Source organism: Labrus bergylta, chromosome 10 (genome assembly GCF_963930695.1).
Source record: "Labrus bergylta chromosome 10, fLabBer1.1, whole genome shotgun sequence".
Lineage (NCBI taxonomy): Eukaryota > Metazoa > Chordata > Actinopteri > Labriformes > Labridae > Labrus > Labrus bergylta.
The window spans coordinates 27,020,735-27,044,057 of record NC_089204.1 but is presented as its reverse complement, the minus strand read 5'-3'; the positions used below and the strand labels follow the sequence as shown (position 1 = coordinate 27,044,057).

The following is a 23,323-nucleotide window of genomic DNA, read 5'->3' as shown; positions in this document are numbered from 1 at the left end:
GCAATGCTGACAATTTGCAAACATGACATGATGTTACTGCTGATATGCTGAAAACAAATCTAAAAATGAGGAGATATATAAGATGCTGAAGATGTGACCAAAAGGTGAGGAAGATGCATGGAAGCGGAAAACGCTGAATTCTGTGTCGGAGATGTTAAAAAATTGCTGAAAAAGCTGAATATGACGATGGAAATGATGACGATATTGCTGCATTTGAAGACGCTTGAAGCGATAAAACGATGCTCAAGATGTTGCTGAAGATGAATTACACGCTGTAGATACAACATGTGAGCTGACTGTATGATTGACTGCTATGACATGCTGAAGATTTTGAAAATGAAGATAAAAATGAAAAAGGGACGTCGCCAGCGCAACATCGGGGGGGGGGGGGGGGGGTATTTTGGCTTCACTTTTGTAAAGGAGGTGGAGTTGCATCGTCCATCTTTATATACACACAGTCGGTGGAGGATACACACAGTGCTGGTCAGCGAGTGAAACCGTGATGTATCCCATGATAACGTAAAAAACAACCAAAAGAAAGTTCAAGTACATGTTTGAGTGACATGTTGCACCAAAATGAAACGTTTAAAATCATGGCGTAAAAGTCCGATATCCTATGAGTGGCTGAAAGTCAGAAATATACAAATAAACCCCGAGGAATCATCATACACAACACCATGTAAACATCAGAAAATGAATCATCGCAATCTCAGACACATTTAAATTCAAACATTTGCAGCAATGCACGAAGAGATAGTCAAACGGAGAACCCGGCGATGACGACTGTAATTATGTGGTCAGGTCCCATTAAGCGCCCCATCAGACAGAATTACACTTCAAATAACTTAACAACAGATCAAACCTAGAGTAAAGGTTAACCTAAGGTCACGGCACACAACACAAATTATCTTTAAATTACATTCTTTCATGTGGAAAATCTGCTCTTGATGTAAGTGCGTCTTAGAAAAATTGTTTTTTTTATTTATGACAAAATATTTGGCAAATCTCGCCCTCAGTGCTGATGCACAAACAAAAAGCCTGGCTCACGCTGCAGGATAATCCTGAGCTCCGATTCTTCCTTCCCGACAATCCCAGGGTCGCTCCCGACTCAAGGATGCTCGGACCCGATTATCTGCCCAGATTATCTCGTAGTGTGAGCGGTACAAAGAGCCAATCATAAAGTCCCGATCTGCTCGGTGATCGGCGAGGACGCCCTGATTTATTTCAAACACGTTTGATATTCAGAATATAAAATCTTGACGATCACGTCATGAAAGAGTTTGGTTGAAGTCGTGTGAGACTAGAATCACCGAGAGAGACGAGGGAGGACGGTAATAAGTGGACGAGTGGCGACCGGCGGCAGGAGGTAACCTGCACAGGTGCATTTGAAATCTGTGACGCTCATAGTAACAATCTGACCTCCAGCTCTCACCGCGTCTCCCCAGACATATCTTCACCCTAAGCTTAAAAACTATTTTTTTGTGTTATGTGTTTCCCTCTCTGCACAAAGCATTATAATCACACATTTAACCGCCGGCCACTTGAGGTCACGTGAGGTCAAGTGAGGTCATGTGATCTTAAGGAAATCCTATAGTCTGTGTATGTGCCCAGATTTTCACATCTTGTAGTGTTTGCATGTTTGAGATCATGGAGGAGAATATCTGTCAGGATTCTCCTAAAGTGTGTGATGCCGACCGAATTCAAAACCGGGAAGGATTTTAAAAACTCCTGCAGTGTGAGCCGGGCTTAAAGGACGCAGGAAGACAATTTAACTCAATGGTTATACTGCTGACTCGTTAAAAGCCGAGCATCATGCACAACGCTGATGTGATAATGTCATGAAGTAAAATCCAGATATACAGTATGTATCCACTTTTTTCAGTAAAGTTAGCGACAACCCGATGCTACATACACTTGAATTAATAGAACTATCTTAATCTTTTAAATACATTCTTCAATAAATTATTCCAACATCAGACTCCTCTGATGCACTTTGGTTTCAAAAGTTTGATTATTCTTCTTCACACGTTAAATAAGTAAAACATGTACGTTCATTCAGCTAATAGATCACACACACCCCACACAAACACACACACACACACACACACACACACACACCCAGATGAGATGTTAATTCTGCCTGCATATTGGCTTATCTGACTAAGAACAGAAAAATGGATAAAGACGCCCAATGAGGGTGCAATCAAATAATTAAGATCATGTTTTCAAGAAGAACTGAACGGATGAAACGAAGTCATTTCATGGTCTTGGAGGACAAAATGAAAGATGACAAGGAATGCATTACATCACACAGTCGGGGATTTGAAAACAAGAAATAACTAAATGAAGCGTACAAAAAAGTAAGGGCGTCCTATTTGCATTCAAAACAAAAAACGACAACAGAAGACGATAACAAAATAAAACCTGACTGCATCAAAATGTTGTCGTTATAAAAGTGAACAAAAAATAAAAGAAAGGAGGTCGGTTTGAGTCTGTCAGCACCAAACTCAGAGCTGGACGTCTGCCTTCCGGAGAAAGCAGCCTGACCCCGCTCCGCTGGCCTCATAGGGGTGGAGGGAGGCAGTCCAGGGGGTTGCATGTCCCAGGTGGTCCGCGGGGCCCCGGGGAGCCAGGAGGACCATGTGCAGGGATCCCGGGGGGGCCTGGGTGGAGAATAAGATTTTAGAAAGTCCTGCTTAGGGCTGCACTTTATCCTCGTTTAGTGATAAAACTCAGACTGTTGTTTTAGGCAGAGGGACACCATCCCTCATGCAATAACTATCCTTTAATCCCTTCCTCTTTGTCTTAACACTTTATGTCCTGCTGTTTTTTCATTGGTCTGTGTTTTATGTTGTGATTGGTCAACTTTTGCTGTTTTGAAATGTGCTTTTAAACACATTCGGATTGGATTTTTCCGACATTTTATCAACTTGACAACTGAAAAAAAAGCGGCAGACCATACATGATTTAATCATCAAATTCAGGGCTGATTGAGAATTAATTAATTACATCAGACAATATTTCACTTAATATTGCTCAAATTCTACAGCAAACACTTTTGTGTTTAATTTTCATATATATGTATCAGAACATGACCTTATGACCTGGCTAAATTCAGAGGTTAGATAACTATTGGTTTGTGCCTGTTGCTGTCCAGATTGTAAAATATATGTTTTCTAGAACCTGGATATCTAATTTCTAATTGATAAACTCCTAAATACTATCATTATGAGAATAAAGGAAATAAAGAAAGTATGTTATTCATACTGAAATATGTTGAGGTCATCACAGAGGACGAGAAGTTACAATCACACGTTACTTGGCAACAGCTTGCAGAGAGAGCCAAAGCTTCCTTGTGCTTAATAAAACAACAACACAAGAAGCAGTGATTTCTCCAAAAGACTGCAGTCCAGCCCCAGGAGTGACCATGACATCAGTCAGAACCAATCACAGCTGCAGGGAGCGCTGCCTCCTCTATAGTTTACACAGGAGGAATCACAGGTACTGCCTTAGTCCTTTTCCTCCCCCTGACAACACAACTTGCCCTTTTCATCACTTCATCCATCTCCTGCTTAACAGCTCACACTAAAAGAAAAACTGTCCACAGCAGTGTGTTGTTGCACAAAGTAACAGTCGTTATCAAAGCTTCTGTTTTTCTTTTACCTTCAAAGTGTGTTCAGCGTGCATGTTTATGTGGCTTCTTACAGCTGTTAGCTCTCCCTGCTAATTGGCTACATCATAGGGCTAAATGCCCTACAGGTGAGCATGACTTAGCAACAGCAACATCAGGGCTAATTACAATCAAAGTCTGCCAGAGTCTGTACTAAGCTGTGAGGGCAAAGACAGCAGATGGACATTGTGCTCGCTCTCACATAAAGGACTTTAAATCCTTTGTAGTTGCTGTTTACCAAGATGTTCCCTGGCCTTCTCTCCCGTGTTCAAAGTCCGCTTAAGAACCAACAACGGTGGAGCTGCAGCTCGCCTGGAGGCCTTTTTACCCCTGATAGTTTAAGTGAAGAATGTAGTTGTGTGATTCTCTAACTTTTAACTTGATCTCTCAGTGTGTTTTATTTGTATTTTTGGCCCACTCACACATGCACTGCACTCATGAAAAATTCACCAGTTCATGTGTCAACGCCCAAATTCGTATCATCTTGTCCTCGATGTCCTTAAAGTCGACCTATTCTGCTCATCCCCTTTTTAAAACTCACATATAGTGTTACAATGCTGGATGCCCATACTTGGGCGTGGGCAACGTTTCAGCTCAAGAGGTGAACATGTGTTGGAGTAATCCCAGGTTAAGTCTGCAGAGGGCGCTAAACGGCTTGTTCTGCAAATCATGGGATAGTTCCCCGATGTGAAACCAAGACTTTCCAGAGACGGTTTCAAGCCTCTGTATAGGCCGGTATAGCTATTTACATTGGCTGTTCTCTGAGCACAGGAGAGCAGCCCTTCCCCTGGCAGCCCTGCAGCGTTCTGCTCTCCAGAGAGCCAGCCAATCAGAAGGAAATGGGCATGATGGAGAGGCGGGCCTTAAAGAGACATCAGCTGAAACGATCTATTAAAAGCAGAGGCTGAGATGAGGGTTTTAACTGGAGCTAGTTACAGAAAAATGTTGGGGTTTTTGTCGCTGCAAATCATGCACAGCTGCTCTACAGGTTTCAGACTGACAACATAAAAGTTGTAGTATACTTTGGGATTTTTAATCAATAGCGCAAGCCTTCATTTGATTGCATACATCTAAACAATGACATTTAAAAAAAAGCCTCTTTGTGCATTGTGCATGTCTTACCTGATGGCCCCATGGGTCCTGGATCTCCTGGTAATCCCAGACCAAGCTGCCCTCTTTCTCCTTTCTGACCTCTGTATCCTGAGGGCAGACACGGGAAAACAATGTGGTTAAGTACAAATCCTTCAAAAAAATCAAGCCGAACTATGTGTTGCCATAAGAAAGTTAGTATGATTAGTAAAAAGTGCTCATAACACGAGGGTGCACTTCTGCTACTGAAAACATCCGCCCATGTGCTCAAACAGATTAGCTTCTTGATGAATATACAGATCATGAAAACCACTGCAATGTCAGGCATCAAGAGGGGCACTTATTGTGAGAGAAGCAGCTTTTTGTAGTTGACTCTGAAAAAAAAAAGAAGACTACTGTGGATCCAAGTTACAATCCCAAACCCTTTGAATAATAAAAGTACATGCTGACATCCTGTCAAAAAGGGAAACTCATCAAACAAGCCATCTGTGCGTTAGTGTTCCAAGAAGGGAGCCGGTGATGTGCAGCTCTCTCAACAAAGGGGCCACAAGCACACACATCTGTGAAGATTTCAAAACAGAGCAAAGAGGATTCAATCCGAGGTCAGACATGATGTGGGTCACTCAAGGTACACGGAGATCTTATCAAAGGTGTGCTCATTCATCGGAAAAAAAAAATCAAAGATGCAACAGATGCAGAAAACAATCACGCCTTTTCATCACAACAGGATTCAGAGACCCCCCCCGAGCTTGTTCTGCATTATCTCGTGTTGTTTGACACCCACTCGTTGAAACGATGGCGATTGACTGCTGCATGCCTATTACATTAAAACGACAGGCAGAGATGAACTCGAGGGCATGCTTTGTCTGATGAGTGGAACATAATCAAAGCATTTTGCACCGCTCTTCCAGTCAGGCTTCATGACGATATTGCACACAAACATTTAATTCAAAGGCTTTCCCACTCCATGCACAGCCCACAATCTTTACATAAAAAAAACAAAAAAAACAGCAGCATACCAAAGTAAGAATCTGAGGCTCTGCGAGTATATTCCCCCCATGAGGCACTTAAAATAATGGAGTCTCAGGACCAGCAGTTGCATGGAAGTGCATCAGAAACATTGACAGGAGTATCAAGCATCACACCGCCTGGCCCAAAGGGGAAACGCTTCAACGCTTACATGTCAGAGAAAATCTCAAAGAGAGAGAGAGAGCGAGAGAAAGGGGGGCTTATGAATTCTCCAAAACTGAGTCTCAAAGAGCGAGGGGCTGTCCACACATTGCCGCAATAATGAGACTTCTTTCAGCAGTCACAGAGCCTAGGGGGGCATTCATTCAGGGAGGAGACGTTCCATGGAGAAAAGAGCACTGTACCTTAAGCTAAAAAAAAAAAAAAAAAAAAAAAGTCTGAATAGCACAAAGGGAGATGAGCTTTTGGTGGCACACTGGATCGGTGCACTCTAATAAATCGGAAAAAAAAGGTCGCACAGTGTCTGCAGTTGGTTGAAAAGACAGTTTCTTGAGGCACTAATGGACAAATGTGTTTTTTGTACGACAGGTGTGGGGCTGCCGTCCTACTTTATCAGAGGTGTAAACAGAACTAACAGGAATATCTAATTGTCCATGCTGTGGATCACAAAAGAAAACAAAAACAGCTTCCTTTGACCAGCTGCTCCATCGAGAACAAACGCTGAGACATATTTACTGATATTTCGACAGTGTACAGCACAAAGCAGAGCAGCCTTATCAAATAAAAGACACGTTTTCACAGTCAGAGTTACAGACCCATTTCCTAAAAAAAAAGTTTGGACGTTGACAATGAAAACAGAATGTGATGATTTAAAATTAAAATAAAACCTCATCTTTAAAGGCAGGGTCGGTCATTTTCTCCAGATCCACTTTTTAAGATTTGGGTTGAAATTGTCTTTAGGACCTGACAGAAATTAATAATTCATGTTCTCTGAAAAAGGAAAAAAGAAAATCCGTCATCTGTATCAGTTTGTAAGCCTTTAAAAAGTTCGACCAATGTGTGCCACGAGGTACCAATCTGATGAACCAATCACGCGCCTCCCTGTCTCCCTGCTTGTTCTCTACCCCATGCATGCACTAGCCCACACATTTACAGCTGACTGAGACATGAGACGACGTAGTTTCTACACAATGTAAGCGATGAGCTGAGGTCCGCTTCTGGAGCAACGGTGCTTTGGCATGTAAGTGAGGGGGCGTGGCTTTAGAGGGAGAACAGAGGGGAGGGGCTGGGTGCAGACGGAGCACTGAGGGAATGCTACTTTCAAAGTCATGCTAGTTTTCTAAAATTACCAACCCTGCCTTTAATTGAAAAATAGCACAAAGTCAACATGTCAAATTTTGAAACTGAGAAATGCTGTAATTTGTTTTTTTGGAAACATGATATGCCCAATTTGAATTTACTGCCAGGAACATTTAAAAAACAAAGTTGGGACAGGGACATGTTTACTATTTTATTGCATCACTTTAACTGTTAATGTTTTGGGAACTCAGGAGAGCAACTGCTTTACTTTGGAAAGTTGAATCTCCTTTGTCATTTTTTACACTTCATAATGCTCCAAACATTTTAAAACAGGCGACAAGTCGTGACTGCAGGAAGCCCAGTTTCTCATCTGGACTCTTTTACTGCAGAGCCATGTTGCTGTTATATGTCCAGAATGTGCATTGTCCGGCTGATATAAGCAAAGCCATCCCTAAAAAAAAAAAAGTTGTCTATTTGGCAGCATATGTCGCTCAAAACTTGTGCACATGGTTCAGCATAAATGGAGCCTTCACAAATGTGCAGGTTACCCATGCCATGAGCACTAACGCCCCCCCCCCCCCCCACACCATCACAGAAGCTGGCTTCTGAACTGAACACCGATAACAGCTCTACTCTGTAGCCCAGAGAACGAGGCGTTCAGGATTTTCTTAAATAGAAAGTCAGATTTTGACTCATCAGACCTCGGGACAAATTTCCATTTCGCCTCAGTCCGTGTTCAATGAGCTCCGGTTCAGAGAAGGCGGCAGCATTTCTGGATCTGGTTTTATACGGTTTCCTCTTTGCGTGGTGGAGTTTCTGCCTGAATTTGTGAATGGAGCAATGAACTGTGTTCACTAACAACGGGGTTTCGATGGTTTGCAGATCATCACATTCTGTTTCTTTTTATATTGTGTGCAGCGTTCTAACTTTTTTGAAAATGGGGTTGTAATTAATACACACAAATTAAAAATGAATGAAAACAACAACATGTAGATTCCAGTAAATATGCACTTAAACAATGATTTACATCAGTGAGTATTTTCATTACAGAATGATAAATGAGCATTTAATAAACACAAAGGAGGAAAACACATAAAACACAACAACTCCAGCATGCGTCCTTCTGGCTGTTTGAGGCACATTTGAGACTTTCACCCATGTGATTTCAAACCATGAGGGACCCAACGAAAAAAAGGGTTATTTTTCTCCATAAACAATTCATCTTGGCATATTGGGGAAGAAGTCAAATTGTATATTCCAGAGGAGCACAGTCTCCAGCCGAGGATGACGAGAAATAATGAGGAAATATTACCCCAAAACTCTCTCCCTCAGCTGAGTGGAGGCGCAAGTCAACAAAGATAAAAAAATAAAAATTAAGAAGCGGGCCGAGGTTTTTGATTAATCAAGGGGGAAATTTTGTTTTTTTTGTTTTTTTTGTTTTCAATAAATATTTATTGGAAAGCTGCATTAAAAATCACCTATAAAACACTCTTAATCAAGCATTAAAAAAATTAAATAAAACAAGCGAAACAAAATCAAAGACGCGTGAAATGCAGAGAGCATCAACACGACACAAATATGTATACAGGCCACTACTTGCCTACGTAACTACATAAGGCCCCGTGTCCAACTAGCGTTTTTTTTTTTTGGGGCAGAAAAGTGCTGGCTGTACGATCAGGAGCTCTTGCATGAAGCGTTTGTGCGCTGAGAAGAGAACGCTGCAAGTCCCTCCTGTCTCTATGACAACAGTCTGTTGACAACGGATGCTATGCCCAACACTGCTCCGTTACTTTTTACTGCATGTTTTATATTTGAGATCGTTTTTATCAGACATGGAGCGAGGATGATGGCGGCTAAACTACAGGGAATATCATACATTTGGAAAAGAGCGTCGCTGATGTCAACAGCACCTTTCTGAAAAAGTTGAAAGATCTTTAACTTGAGCGCTTGAAGGCGGAGTGCTCGGAAGAAAAGATGCCAAGTGGCCCGCTTTCTTCTGAGAACACTCTCTACTCGTTGAAAACAATTGAAAAAAATAAAATGCTAGGTGGACACGGGGCCTCGATTGTGAAAGAGAGCAGCCTTTTTTATATTTTAGCTTTGGGTTAAGTGGTCTTGAATAATGTGAGGTAGATACAAAGCTCATAGAGAAAAAGCCAATGCGGAGGTGCTTTGATGTGCACCAACACGTTACACACTCCTCCTCTCCTGACGTTGAGAGACCGTCGTTCTGCTGCAGACAACGATACAAATCTAAGCAAGTTGGAGGTAAAAAAGCCTGACCAGCAAACCATTAAGTGTTGTATGAGCAGCCTGTACCAGCATGATAAACAATGTCCACTCTCTTTTCCTGACTATGCCCTGGAAAGAGGCTTTCTGTCCCGGAGTGAGGTATCAATACCGCGGCTCTTTCCTGTCCACATTGATATTACTTTCTCTTATTCACAGCCAATTCTTCGTTTGTCTTCATATTTCCCAGAGAGCCGGCCGCTGTGCACCACACTCCCAGCCTTTTCCTCTGCTTCCTGCCCCCTCAGTCTGCATTGATATATGGGTGTAAGCAAGAGAAAAATACCCATGAATCCCTACAAAGTGCACATGTCAACCTGCATTTAAGACCCCCCTCCCCTTTTCCCCTTGCAGTCCAGCCAATCTGCAATGTTTCAGTTTGACTCTCTGCATGCAGAAAAACCGTAATGAAAGCTGCTTACTCGGCACAATTCACGTAAACCTGCAGATTTTTGTATGAAGCTAAAAAGCTGCTTCTCTAAAACATCAGTACGTTTACATGCACAGCTGGGTCGACCTACATTTACAGGTCAAGTAGGCCATTTAGTTAGACTTCCGTCCTTTCTTAGAATACAAACATATTTATGTGTATACATGCAAGAGTAAATCAACCACTAACCGCACTACCTAGGGGAAAAAGGTTATGATCTGATTGTTATTCTCCTGCATCCAAGAAGAGACAGAAAGTGGCTGCAGCTTCTGCTAATCAGAGCACGACGGTGACATGCGGCCAAATGGCGACGTCTCATGTTAATTTCAATTTCAAATAACCATTAGAGAATTGTGACAGGCCAATTATGAAGCGAGTCCACACCAGTGGGGCTAACATGTTTATATGTATTGTAAAAGTCCAGTTTTATTCACACTAAGGCCGCACTCACACTAGGCTCGGTTGCCCCCTGCTGTGCTGAAGCACCATTTCCTCCACTCCCCATTGTTCCGGGACGAACCGGGCCTGAGTTACCCTGAGTTACCCCGGTTACCACTTGTACATGATTATGAAGCGAGCTTAGTTCACAAGGCAGACAGACTAAAAAAATATAATGGACGCGGGTCGAGTCGGCGTCTGAACATCAGAGAACATTAGTAACGTATTATAGAATATTGTAGTAACTTTACTGACTTTGTAGCTTATTTTGAGTCATTTTGGTCCGATACAGCCAGAACACTCTGTGATTTCTCGATGATGGAGGCTGAGATTGATTATATGTCATGTCCGCATTGTGCCAAAGCCCGCCTCTTCTAAGCGTGCCAGGACCAGGGAAAGTTACTGTGCTTGAGCATGAAACAGAGCGCAAAAATATTAAAAGTCCAGTCAAAGGAACTGGACTTAAGGGGTCAAACATGCTTTGGGGGGCACGGTACAGATTGCCGAGTGTGAGTGCGCCCTAACACTACAAACCGACTTTTTTGAACACCATAGACGTACTGCGTGTGTGATAAAGGATAAATTGCAATTAGATCAGTACTCAAGTGGTTGATTAAATTCCACCAAATCAAAGGTTAAGAGTGTTATTTCTAATCTAGCTGAAGCGGTTATTTGTCTGAGTTGTTGTAAACATCCAGCCGTTCAGTACACTATCCAGAGTTCCTACCTTGAGGACCCGGAGTTCCAGGCTCTCCTGGAGCGCCTGGTAATCCGTTCTGGCCAGGAGGTCCTGGAGGGCCTTGGATTTGTGAGGCTAAGATGCCTGCGTGGGTCTTCTTCTGTGGCATGGCAGCGCCTGATAGTCTCTCTGCAAGACAGGACAAAATCAAAAATTCAAATTTACCACACAGAAGAAAAAATTAGGGAAGAAATAGGGGATGATATTTTGAGCAATTTGTACCTTCGAATACCCTCAAAACTTCACTTCTGATAAACAGTTTGAGTTCCTCCATGAAGCCGGGATCACCCTGTGTGTGCAAACAAAGAAAAACACTTCTACTGACACGTTTAAAAAAAGAGAAGGTAATTAAGAAGACATCTTTCATTCGGAGAGAGGTGGGAGCAGAAAAGATCAGTAGGTGTCTCAGCATGGGCGCCAGAACTGTACTTAGACTCAAAGATCCCCACCAGTTTTAGAGAAAGCATCTGTGCTGAAAAATAAAGGCAGCGAGGAGAATCATATATTTTGGCTCTAAATAGTGAAATCCCACCTTGCATGATAATAGAACATCTGGGCATTAAACCCCTGCTAGAAATACATTCAGGGAATATTAAATCAGATGTTCAGACTCTATAAAGACACTTCTCTGTGATTCTACTTTAGAGGAGAACTATATCCTGTCATACCAGCTCTGAATGCCTTCACATGTAAGTGTTATTATTACACACACACACACACTGCCACTCAAAGAATGTAGCAAACAAAATAACATGGTTAAGGTAAGACTGTATACTTAAAGGCTTTATATGTGATTTTTCACACTTAAATGTAATATAAATCAAGTATATCCTCTGAAAATAACTCTGTGAGTCATGACTGTCTACAATAATAATAATAATAATAATAATGCATTTTATTTATAAGCGCTTTTAAAAACTCAAAGACACTTTACAATGGTTAAAACATAAAGAATAGCACAGAAGGACAGACTAACGGACACTGCAGCATTACACACAAATCATAAAGATAACAACAATAAAGATAACAACATAAAGGTAAACTACAGAAAACAGAAAATACATCACAATCATACATTAAAAGCTTGTTTAAAGAGGTGAGTTTTGATAAGTGATTTGAAAGTAGGAGGGTCGGTGCAGTGTTGAATGAGTCTAACACCCGAGTCCCACTGTCTGTGATGTTTTCAGAGTTTTCAGAGTCCTATCTTCAGTTTGTTTACATCGCCGGGACGGCCGGCTGACTCCTCCCCTTGAGTATAAAAGTTGTTTAATTGAGGGACTAGAGAAAAAAAGAATAACATACTGTACTCACTGCTTAACTGTGTTTCTAGATCACGCTCATTTCAGGTAAATTTACATGCAGTGTGAAGATACCAGCATAATAAAGATCGCTAGCATTAGCATGCTAACACAACAATGCACCGCGAGTTGTTTTGGTTTCATGCTGGAGGGCGACATCTGCTGGATGAAAAAATTGCATATAAAGCCTTTAAAGTCAGCTATTTTAACCTCTCTCACAAACATTGTTACAGCTCTCCAGGGCTGCAAACAAGAGTAGCCTTGAATCTTTGCATTCAGCGCTGTTTTAAAAAAAATGTTTTATCTCCACTGTGAACGTTATATAACCAGCTGCGACTGCGTTCTGTATGTGTAAAATGTTGGTGACACATGGAGGTGTTTTTCACTGCTCTTGCTCTTGCTCCGGGCACGCCCACGTTGGTATCTCTGTCTTTATTTCCTCTCTCTGTCTCCATCTCTCTCTCTCTCTCTCTCTCTCTCATTCTCTGACCTTCTGACGCGCCTGGATGAGGAGTGGGAAGCGTTGAGCAGAAAAGAAAAAAAAACTGCAAACCTCCCTTGCACAGCCTTGTTTGATGTTTTCATGCAGAAATCTGTAGCTGCACCATTTTCCACGCAGCAAAAAAAAAACTACTGAACTAGTTACACAAGCTCAGGAAGGGCAGAAGGAGGATGATTAAGCTTTTTTTTTTTAACGCCTGAGAGATGTATGAACGACTCACCAGGAGGCTCGTGCTCTCCAGCTGTCCTGGAGGGCCAGGATCGCCTTTGTGGCCTTCTGGTCCCATCGGTCCAATAAGGCCAATTTCTCCTTGGCGACCCCTCTCGCCTTGAACGCCTCTTTCTCCAGGAATGCCTGGATCACCCTGCAGTTTAAGAAGATCAGTCATTTCTCCAAATGAAGCAGCATTGTATTGTAAAAGCTGCTTTCCTTAAAAAACAACACTGTCCGTATTTCCAGGCACATCTCCTACTAAACCATTACTCAACACGCTGAGCACCCTGAGCTACTTCTGCTAATGTGTCCAGTCAGTCACCTGTCTTGATGTTCTGTTAGCAACTATTAAGCTAAAAGCCAAATTCTGCATCCTCCATTTGCAGCAGATTACAGCAGGAGTGTGACAGAGCTCTTTAATATTGCCTGGAGAACACAATGGGAACCTGCGCTGAGTTTTTAAAATGCCTTTATCTGGCGCTTATGCGGATATTGTGGGGATTAGTCATATTTGTGCCGAAGTGAAGACTTTCATTACTATTCATCAAAACCTTTTTCTTTTTTGTTGTTGTTGTGCATTACAGTCTGAGTCAAAAAAAAAAAAAAACAGCTTCCTTTTTAGGAAAACAGGAACATCTGTGCTTACACGTTCTCCTTTGGATCCTCTGTCGCCGGTTCTACCTGAAGCTCCCTTAGAAAGAAAAAGCAAAAAAAACACATTTGAATGCTCCCTCGTCACAGGTAAAGTACAGGTGTAACGTCTGACTAAGTGTAGACAAACACATGAAGCTGAAATTCCAACATATTGGTGTATTTCTTAAATTGTATGTAATATTCGCAGAAGTTTCTTTTGTGTTTCCTGAAGAGAAAAAAAACGAAAGCAAGTTTTTCCTGAATTACATGACTTTGAGAAATGTCCACTTTTTTTCAGATGACTGTGCATTGATTGATTCTTACTCTCGCTCAGGTGTATTGGTTGCATAATATGTCCCTGAATAGCGTTTCACCTTCCTGCAATGTCACAGCTTTTCTGCATCACTCCTGCCTCGTCTGCTTTCCCCACCAGCTGTCTCTACTACATGAAGGAGCCGAGAGAGAGAGAAATACCTGTCTCCAGCTTCATGTCACAACATTTTTGTGCCTTCCAATCCCTTCCCCCCCCTCGTCACTCCTCATTGCTTCCTTTTTACTGTGCACGCAGCAACTCCTGTGGGAGCATCTTTGTATCAATTTCCTGCTGGATTACAGGAGCCATGCAAAAGGCAATCTGGCATGATGTGGTTTTAAAACCGCATCTCTTTGTGATGCTGTTCTCCCCTGCCTGCTTTAATCTGCGGCACTCTGTATTCCCCAACGCCTGATGGGAGGCTTAAATCTATCATCTTGGCCACTGAAATGTGCTTCCCTGAGCATTACATTAAACCTCAAAGTGCAAGGAGTCTGAGCGGGAGAGCCGAGCAGCCTGCTAGATGGCACTGTTGCACTGCCGCCAAAGTCAGGTTTTAAGGCAGAAACACAGAGGAAATAAAAACTGTGGAGGAGCTGTATGCAATAGCTGAGATTTTAGAAGAGGCATATTAACTAATAACATTAATAAAAGAATAAACTGTAGGGGCTGTCATTAAGCCGTTAGGTGACAAAAATCTTGTAAATCAGAGAGCCAAACAGTAATACAGCTCGTCAAACCAATTTGTTAGGAGACTGTAAAAAATGTGCCGGGCACATCTATTCATAGCAGATCTGTTCTGCATGCTGTGAGCGTGTGAGCGTGTAGAGAATAGTGTATAACATATTTGATCAGTCACCTTAAAAGCAAATGTTGGTGCGGTATTTGTTTCCATTTTGAGACAGGTTCATCAGGCAGGAAAATGCATATTTAATGTAAATGTCTGCTGCCCTCTTATTACAAACATTTTTGATCGTAGCCTGAGGGCATTAGCTGTGTAATTAGAGGAAAAAAAGACTAAAAGTCAACAAAGCCTTAAATCTGCAGGATTTCATTTAGTTCTTATCGTTAAAATCTCAAATATGCAAATAGGCTTAATGCACTCAGGACGCTGTAGCTTAAGGGAGGGGAGGGGAGGGGAGTGGGGGGACGGATAAAAATCTGCTGTGCCATCTTTTTTGTAGCTTGGCTGATGTAAAGCACTTTTCTATATAAGGGGATTGTGTGTTCACACCGCTCACCTTGTATCCAGGAGTTCCATCTTTTCCCGGTCTGCCCTGCTCAAGGAGTGCAACACAAACAAAGACATTTTTTGAATCAGCTCCCGCCTTCGATTGGATCAGCACTGTTGCACTCCTAGTAATCTCCGCAGTTAATGAGATATCTCAACCGAGGGATAATGATCCTGATTGCTGAGCGAACACTGTTCCATTGTGCGGATACAGGGAAAATTACAGAAACCACCTCTGATGGTAATTACACAGAGGAATGCAATCACCTACAGGGCAAGTGGTCGCTCACATACTTTGGTCATATTGTCCTTCAATCATGTTCCTTCAATTTTTTTCCATATAATGGTTAAACAGCTATCGGTAAATGTGCATATTCATAGGCGCAGTGTGGTGTTCAAAAGCCAGTTTGGACATCGCTGAAAGGTGCTTTGGCAACAATCTAGAAGTGATTATATATGGATGAGCAACAGACTTCATGTAGCATCCTTACAGCAACACCTTGGGGTCCCTCGGGCCCGGGGAATCCTGTCTCTCCGAGCGGCCCCCTCTCACCCTGTCGGAGAACAGAGACAGCCGATGTGTCAGTCGGCAGTGACAAAGGAATGACACGTGGATTGACAGCTCAAAGAGAGTTAGAGGCTGCTGCTCACCGGCTCTCCTGGGATCCCTGGCTCGCCACGAGTGCCGGGCTTCCCCTGTCAATCACAAACACAGGGGGAGAGAACAGAGGCGTGTTTGACAGGTCCTCAATGGAGTCATATCTACTGCACCTTCTGCAAGCCTCCCCATTTATAAACCACACCACACCAGCCAACTATAGCTGCGCAGAGAATCAACAACAGAGCACAGCACAGGTTCATATCCAGGTTCATAAAAGGAAGCAGCGCTGCGTTGTGGGACTTTGTGTTTGTATAGCTGCGCTTTATGAAACATCATCGATTTCTTGCCAGCAGCAGACCTAAACAAGACCGATGATTGATCAGGGAGGAGAGTCAATTAATAGAAATCTCACTTACTGGAGGACCTGACATCCCAGGCGGACCGGGCAAACCAATATCACCCTGCAGGAAACATTGCAGATGTGTCAGAGAGATGACATACACGTATCATAAAGAAACACACACACACATCACTGTCATGTAAAGCACAAACACAGATATTGATGTAAGGAACTGATTAAAGCTGGCTTCAATGAATGCTCCTGGGCTTCTACTTGTTTGGACAAAATATTTCCAAATAAGAACTTAACACCAAGAAAGTATCTCCTCAGAAATAAAATCACAAATATGGAATTAAGATAAACAACTTCCTTATGAAGTTAAGGCTTCTTCACAGTTCAACAGCAAACACTTTGCATATGTTACATCTTTGACAGAATTTCCCTAAAGGAGAAATTACCCTGGATGTCATAGAAAACTGAAATGTTTCACCTCTCAACACACACACACACACACACACACACACACACACACACACACACACACACACACACACACACACACACACACACACACACACACACACACACACACACACACACACACACACACACACACAAAGCATACACTGTCAAGAACTGTCAATCAACGGCAACTTCTACAAACTGATTTAAATACGGAAAGTTGGGTAAGAAGTTTCTGGCAGGTTTTTTGTTTTTTTTTAAGAATTTAGTTTTTTTAAAAGCGGCGTTTTATCAGAAAGAACTGTAACTGATGCACAACAGCTGCAGTCGTTTTTGGGCATCTCGTTAAAGAACTTTCTCCATTGGAAAAAGACAAGTTATTAAATTCTCTGAAATTGTATTATTCATTTAAAGGAGCAGTATGTAACTCTGACACCTACTGTTTAAATGGGTACTGCAGTCCACATTCAAAAGATTGGAAAGAGATGTCTCCCTCCTACCTAGAGTCAAGTTGCCATGTGGTGGACTCTGAAGCTTCAGTGTTTATCCAGCTCTGCATGGGTCTGTAAACCTTTCTGTGTTCTAACCGCTCTCCATTTTTCCAATATTGATCCTAGTTTGAGCACGTTTCTGCTCGTGGAGCTTATTAGAAACATGCAGAGGCTTTTTAGGTCGGGTACAATCACTTCTATCTGAACCACTTCTCTTGACCCGCTTCCATTGCTGCAACACCTGTTGGTTTGACGTTTGCCTGGCAAATTGAGGGGCGTCCAAAACGGCCTTGTGGATGAGCCTTAAAACCGCCTACCTTCTCTGGTCCAAACAAATCCAGAGCATTCAGGAGCAGAATCTAAAGTTAGAAGGAGGACATACTGGCTGCTGCATTGTTGTCAGAGAAGCCAGCACTTCAACATAGCATGTTTCCTTAATGTCTGATCATATAGTAAGCTCGCTTTATCATTTCACTCAGTAGATATCTTACAGATTGCTCCTTTAATGCACCATGTGTAACTCGTGTCGCCAGTGGTCTCTCAATCCAAAGTAGAACAAACAATATCATAGCGTGGGATCATGGGAGTTGTTGTCCTTATGGTTCAACTTCTGATGTGATTTAGGTAAGAAAACGTTCACATAGGTTGTGTTTTAAGTTTTATTATGCTAATATTTACTTATTCTATTCAAGGTATGTTCAATTAATTCCAGTGTAAAAGCTGTAAGTAACCTTAGTTAATATAGCCTACATGTTCACGTCCTCATGTACTGTATCATCATGTCACATCCTCGATCCTCCCCTTGTTTCCTCTAGGATCAGACAGCATAATAACACATTCCTACAATTCTACTATTCACTTAGCAGTTATTTTACACCTGCAGGTATCTTAGCTTGATATTCAACTTAAATAAATAAACTCTTAATAAATTAATTTCTCATCAATATTTGCATTAAAGGAGTTTTTGTAGCAACAGAAGATGTCCCCAAAATAAGTCAACGAGAAGGAGAGGTGCTGTGTTTTCATTTGAATGGTTCGGGGTTTGTTGATTTTGTCTCTTTCTCTCGTCCTTTTTGTATTTGTTATATTGTTATAAACTTTAATCAAGTTCCACTGTTGGTTGTAGACTTTGTGTATTGTCTCAAATATATCCACCCCAAATCCAAGGGATCTGTATAGAGTATAAAGCAAAAAGAACCCCCCCCCCCAACCCTTTATAATCCAGCTAAATCATACTAGATGAGACACTTCTGCTGGCCCCATAAGCTTGCTTACCTTGGCACCAGGTAGACCTTCAAGCCCCGGTAATCCCATGGCCCCTGCGTCCCCCTGTGAGAGGAAAAACACAACACCTGCTGTGTCAACACACAAAGACTAGGAGTTGTTAATTCCATCTTTTTTTGCATCAAAGATTTGGTTATTTTCGATCCTGAATAGGAGGGTGAGCTGGTGATGAGCGAGAAGACGGTAAAAGCTAAAACAATAAGGCTGTCAGTAAACAAGTAAATATAGATCAAAGCTTATGTGAAGGCGAGTAAATTAAATTCTGCAGGAGCCAAGATTTCACACTTTTCGCCCTCACATCTCGATAATCGGGTTTTTTTTTTAGAAATCCTCCATGTGTCAATACGAAGATAATCCTAAGAGGACAATATTTCAGTCTGAGTGTATTAATATTGTATGATCTATGACACATGCTGTCACACTTTGTACGCTAAAGATGTTCTGGGGAGAAGAAAGAAAAAAAAAAGAGGGCCCCCATTTGGCAATCACGATCAGAGTTGCTTTCTGCACTAAAAATAGAGCCCCATCCCCGGAGCGGGAGCAAGGTGATGGCCTCTATCTACCTCATCTTGCTCAAGCTGCCATGGAGAAATGCCATTACACAGAACAGAGGGGCAACCGGTCCTGACATAGACGGATTGTGCAGGTAATTGTCACACATGTAGATTGTCATGAATAAGCGAGTGAGGGTAAGGGGAGAGAGGGGCCAGTGCGGAGGATCAGCTGTGAGACGGATTGGGGCAATTCCAACCCCAGCACTGGAGCCGCTCACACAATTTATTAAAATGTCAAATTAACATCCTGGTGAAAAATCACTGTGCCACAAAACAATAAAAAATTGCAATTGGCCCCATGAGAATAGAGAATTCACGTTGATGGCTGACGTGTCGGGGACTGTTTCCGTGTCTGCGAGGATTGTTTTCAGGCGTCGGGGGTGGGGGTGGGGTGGGGTGGGGTAGGCGGGGAGGCATCTCGAGGTGCAACATGAGTTCATAGGTTCCCACCGGCAAGACAATCTGGTACAACAGTTTCACATTTGCAGGAGTCGTGATCATTTTTTTTCCATGCCGTGTGTTGGGGGTTCTACTGAGAGTGGTTAAGTGCTCGGGCTTGAGGCGGTATTGACTTCTGTTGTACAGAAAACCACAGAGAAGATGATAGAAAGCAACTGGCAGCTTTGCTTTTCTATTTTCTTCCCGACTTTTTTTTTTTTTTGTGGGGCGGTGCTGCACTCAGAAACAGACAAATATTTTGTAACAGTGCACTCCAGAATGAAACACTTCTACTCACTGAAAGTCCGTCGTCTCCTTTGGGACCCTTTAAAAAGAGACGGGGAAAAGGACAAATTACTCCCATGAATTGTGACAACAGTTTGCGTACAGACTAAATAAATGTAGTCTGAAATGACGAGCAGCTGCTGCATTATACTGACAGTACATTCCTTATAGCTTCTCTTTTCTTGCTATTTCTGTCCTTAAATCATGACTGTATGGTGTTCTTCTCAAATGATAATTTAATCGAGTTGAGTTATCCCTGATTCCTTGAAGTCTCTGGAAATTTGGATTGGATTGAAAATCTTTAATTTCCCCAAGTGGTCATTAAGTTAACAACTTTGGTTCACACAAGCGATATACGTCTTAATAATCATACTGAAAGACATAAATACATACATAAATAACTTCCATCATGATATCTGTGCAGGGAGATATGAGACACAAAGCAAAGTCCAACAGTTCTTTGTATATGTACAATGGTATCGGAGCCTGCAGTTATAGTCTCTTCAAGCATCTACAAAAGTCAGAGTGGATGGATGGCATTTTGTAGTGAAGAGTGGTTGGCAGTGTTTTGATCAAGAAAATGGAGATAAAGTTGCATGTAGGCTGTGTCAGGTTAAACGGACATATAATCACTCGACCAGAAGAATGCTTCACATTCAGCTCTGGTGTATAATAATAATAATTTATCCCTTATTAATCCCGCGAGGGGAAATTCAGCTTTACACTCTGTTTAATGAACAAGCTACACAAACATACACACACATGCACCAACAGGATCCTATGGACATGCATTAATGGTCTCAGAGTGAAGGGGCTGCCCACAGCGAGTTGCTCTACAGCAGTTTTGGGGTTTGGTGCCTTGCTCAAGGGCACCTCAGCAGTGCTCAGGTAGTGGACTGGCACCTCTCCAGCTACAAGACCAACCTCTGGACTTGATCCGTGCCGGGACTTGAACCGGCGACACTCCGATTCCCAACCCAAGTCCCTACAGACTGAGCTACCGTCTATTCCGCCTGTCTTGTAAACTAAACACGCTTCATGATTAAGTGAAGCCATCAGTGTGTTGCATTACGACGTTATGTACAAGATGTAACCGTGCTCAGGCCCGGTTAGTCCTGGAGCAGTGTGAGTTCAGCCCAGCAAGGGGAACGGTGAGGGGGCGGGGGGGAATGTAATCCTGCTCAAGCACAGTACGGGACAACTTTGATCCAGCTTATCACTGGCTTTCTAAACACTTTCAGCATCTTCTTCCGTTCTAAACAGAAAGTGTTAATTATTTAATTAGGCCGCTTGTCCCTCTTCATCCCTCTGATGAAGAAGAAGCTCTTTTATTGATGGCTCCAGAGGGAGCGAGTTAGTCTGTGATGGATACACTACTGGGAGAACCGGCTCATGATTTAACTGTTCTTCTTTAGTATTGCGCCCTGGGGATATTGAGGTGTCTATTCTATGCCACCACCTTCAGTGTTAGCTGTGCTGGATGGATCCCTGCGAGGTCTTGTGAGTGAGTGTCTCCCAGGACCGGATAACAAACTGTCTGATAAGGAGGACCAGCGGACGGCTAGGCCTGATAAGCAAATCGGGGTCACTTCGGTTTGCACTGTGGAGAGCGAGTGAACTGCAGAGTTCATTTTGCATATCAATAAGGTTGTGTGTCCTGAGGCGGGTCACAGACACCTGTTAGAGAGAGAGAGCCAGGGAGAGCCTCCGAGCCTTCACCAACCACCCGCTCTCGATGAACATGATGGACTGTGATAGGAACTCTGAAGTGGAGATAACACTGGAGGGCTGGTCAGGTTATTTGTTATTCTGCTCTCCCAGGTTCTGCGACAGGATCAACACGCCTTGTGTGCTTGTGTTTCTCCTCGGCAACACTGTAAAGGATTCGCTTCAGGCGTGACAATGATTTTGCTTACCGGAGCACCAGGAGCTCCAGGTGGTCCTAAAATAGCTCCACCGCTCTGAAAAAGAAACATTTTTTTTTTTTTAGACACATTAAACAAACGAGTACAGATTCTTTTTTCCTGCCAGTTTGATTGAGGGCAGCGAACAATGCATTCAATTCATCACAGTGACTTTATCAGCGAGGTTTAAAAGTCCTTACCTGCAGCTTGTAGAGACTGCTCATCCCATTGCCTTCCACATAGGGAACACCCTTAAAAAAAACACAATGAACAGTAAATCAGACTCTCCTCACATCTTCTTGTGAGTTTTAAAGCACCAGCAGGAGTCTTAGAGAAAACTGTACAGTAGGTCGGCCGCAGCAGTTATACACTGTTAAGCCTTTAAAAGCTACATGAGAGGGATCAATAGCTCATTTAGTGATTACACAAAGACAGAGAGAGAGAGAGAGAGGGAGGAAAAACAGAGAACAGTAGACTTCATAATCCTTGCGGCAGCGATAATTCAAAAAACGAGAGCATCTCAGAAATACAAAAGAGCGCGCTGATTAAAGAGATTGGGGTATGAGAACTAGGTAATCTGGTCTTCTTTGGGAGCATCAAACCATAAGAGAATGTTTTTTTCCCATGACAGGTTGGTACAGAGCAGCTATTGTAGATGTAAAGGGAGTCAAGGTTCTCATTTAGAAGCAAGCGGACGCTTGTGCCCTTTTCAGGCCACTGAGCCATCCCCTGTCCTCCCAGACTGCAGTTTATGAGACCAGGGTGTGTGTGTGTGTGTGTGTGTGTGTGTGTGTGTGTGTGGGGGGGGGGGGGGGGCACGGCAGGTTCAAGGGAACGGCTGATGAATTATAGATTTGCCTTTGGAAGTGCTTACTCACTGGCCTTTTTAAAGGAGAGGGGGGACATGATTCAATGCCAGCTCGCCACAATTTCATCACATTTGTACTTGTTTGTCAGTTGTGTTTCTCTTGTTACTATAAATACTGCAAAGGCTGAGCGAAATCTAAGTGCAGCGACGATCCGTGCAAAACCGGATCATGGAGGAAATAAACAAACATCTTTGGATAGTGCTGATAAAAGCATGAAAAAAAAAAAAGAAGTCCTTCACAGTGTTTTTGTTGAACTTTCCTGAAGACGGGACAGTGTAGGCGGAGCTAAGGAGAGTGAATCACTAGGAGGAGGGGTTTACCAAGAAACCACCTGGTCAGAAGAACCGGTTAAAACTGGATAAAAGTGGCCGAAGGAAGGTGGTCACGAGCACGGCCAAAGATGAACGGAAAATCCCCCACTCCTGCAAGGAGTTGATTTAATGCTAACATGAGCAAATCTGGATCATCATTTTAGTTTTTTACCACCAAACAAAAGCCTCATTTACTTCTGAATCTTCACTGAATGTATCGTCTTTTAATTGTTTCTGAATTAAAAGTTGTGTAAAGATTATTTTCTGATAAGTTTATTTGTAATTTCCACCGGGGACTCATCAGTGACATCACAGCGGTTGAGGCTCTGACTCTGATTTATGACGTATGAGAAAATGCTGCCTTGTGAACAAGGTGTACTCACGCTCTAAAAAATGAGTTACTTGTTCAAATATGTCTCAGTCCTTGTTCTCCCCTTTTATGTTCTGTTTAAGTACATGGAGTGAAATATAAAAAGGAAACATTTGAATGAGTACAGTATTAATGTGAGTCAGTTTCTCAAACAGAAGAAAAAGTTGTTAAAGTTGTTAAAAGTGAGCATGTAGAGCATCACAATCGCCGACCCGAACAAAGGTTCTGAGACTTTTCACGTCAACGTCTGACTTTTGTTGAGGCGGGATAACCTTACCGGAGGGCCTGGAAGCCCTGGTCT

At 42.5% G+C, this 23,323-nt stretch overlaps 1 protein-coding gene across 8 annotated transcripts in view; it reads right to left on the bottom strand.

Annotated features, from left to right (window-relative positions):
• Nucleotides 1–2,074: 2,074 nt before the first annotated feature.
• The window catches only part of LOC109983217 (collagen alpha-1(XIX) chain), a 134,092-nt gene continuing 112,843 nt past the window's right edge, over nucleotides 2,075–23,323 (bottom strand). For 7 of the 8 annotated variants that reach the window (XM_065959366.1, XM_029277128.2, XM_065959368.1 and 4 more), the window contains 15 exons: nucleotides 23,300–23,323; nucleotides 21,673–21,723; nucleotides 21,485–21,529; nucleotides 19,582–19,608; nucleotides 18,283–18,336; nucleotides 16,131–16,175; nucleotides 15,765–15,809; nucleotides 15,605–15,667; nucleotides 15,124–15,159; nucleotides 13,583–13,627; nucleotides 12,944–13,087; nucleotides 11,146–11,212; nucleotides 10,912–11,052; nucleotides 4,793–4,870; nucleotides 2,075–2,663 (listed from right to left, as the gene is read on the bottom strand). The exon at nucleotides 23,300–23,323 is cut by the window's right edge and continues 21 nt beyond it. In XM_065959366.1, the coding sequence (XP_065815438.1) occupies nucleotides 2,563–2,663; nucleotides 4,793–4,870; nucleotides 10,912–11,052; nucleotides 11,146–11,212; nucleotides 12,944–13,087; nucleotides 13,583–13,627; nucleotides 15,124–15,159; nucleotides 15,605–15,667; nucleotides 15,765–15,809; nucleotides 16,131–16,175; nucleotides 18,283–18,336; nucleotides 19,582–19,608; nucleotides 21,485–21,529; nucleotides 21,673–21,723; nucleotides 23,300–23,323 (966 nt within the window). In that variant the 3' untranslated portion in view covers nucleotides 2,075–2,562. Of the gene's footprint in view, nucleotides 2,664–4,792; nucleotides 4,871–7,095; nucleotides 9,566–10,911; nucleotides 11,053–11,145; nucleotides 11,213–12,943; nucleotides 13,088–13,582; nucleotides 13,628–15,123; nucleotides 15,160–15,604; nucleotides 15,668–15,764; nucleotides 15,810–16,130; nucleotides 16,176–18,282; nucleotides 18,337–19,581; nucleotides 19,609–21,484; nucleotides 21,530–21,672; nucleotides 21,724–23,299 lie in introns of those variants that run through there. The other variant, XM_065959372.1, reaches the window with a different exon arrangement.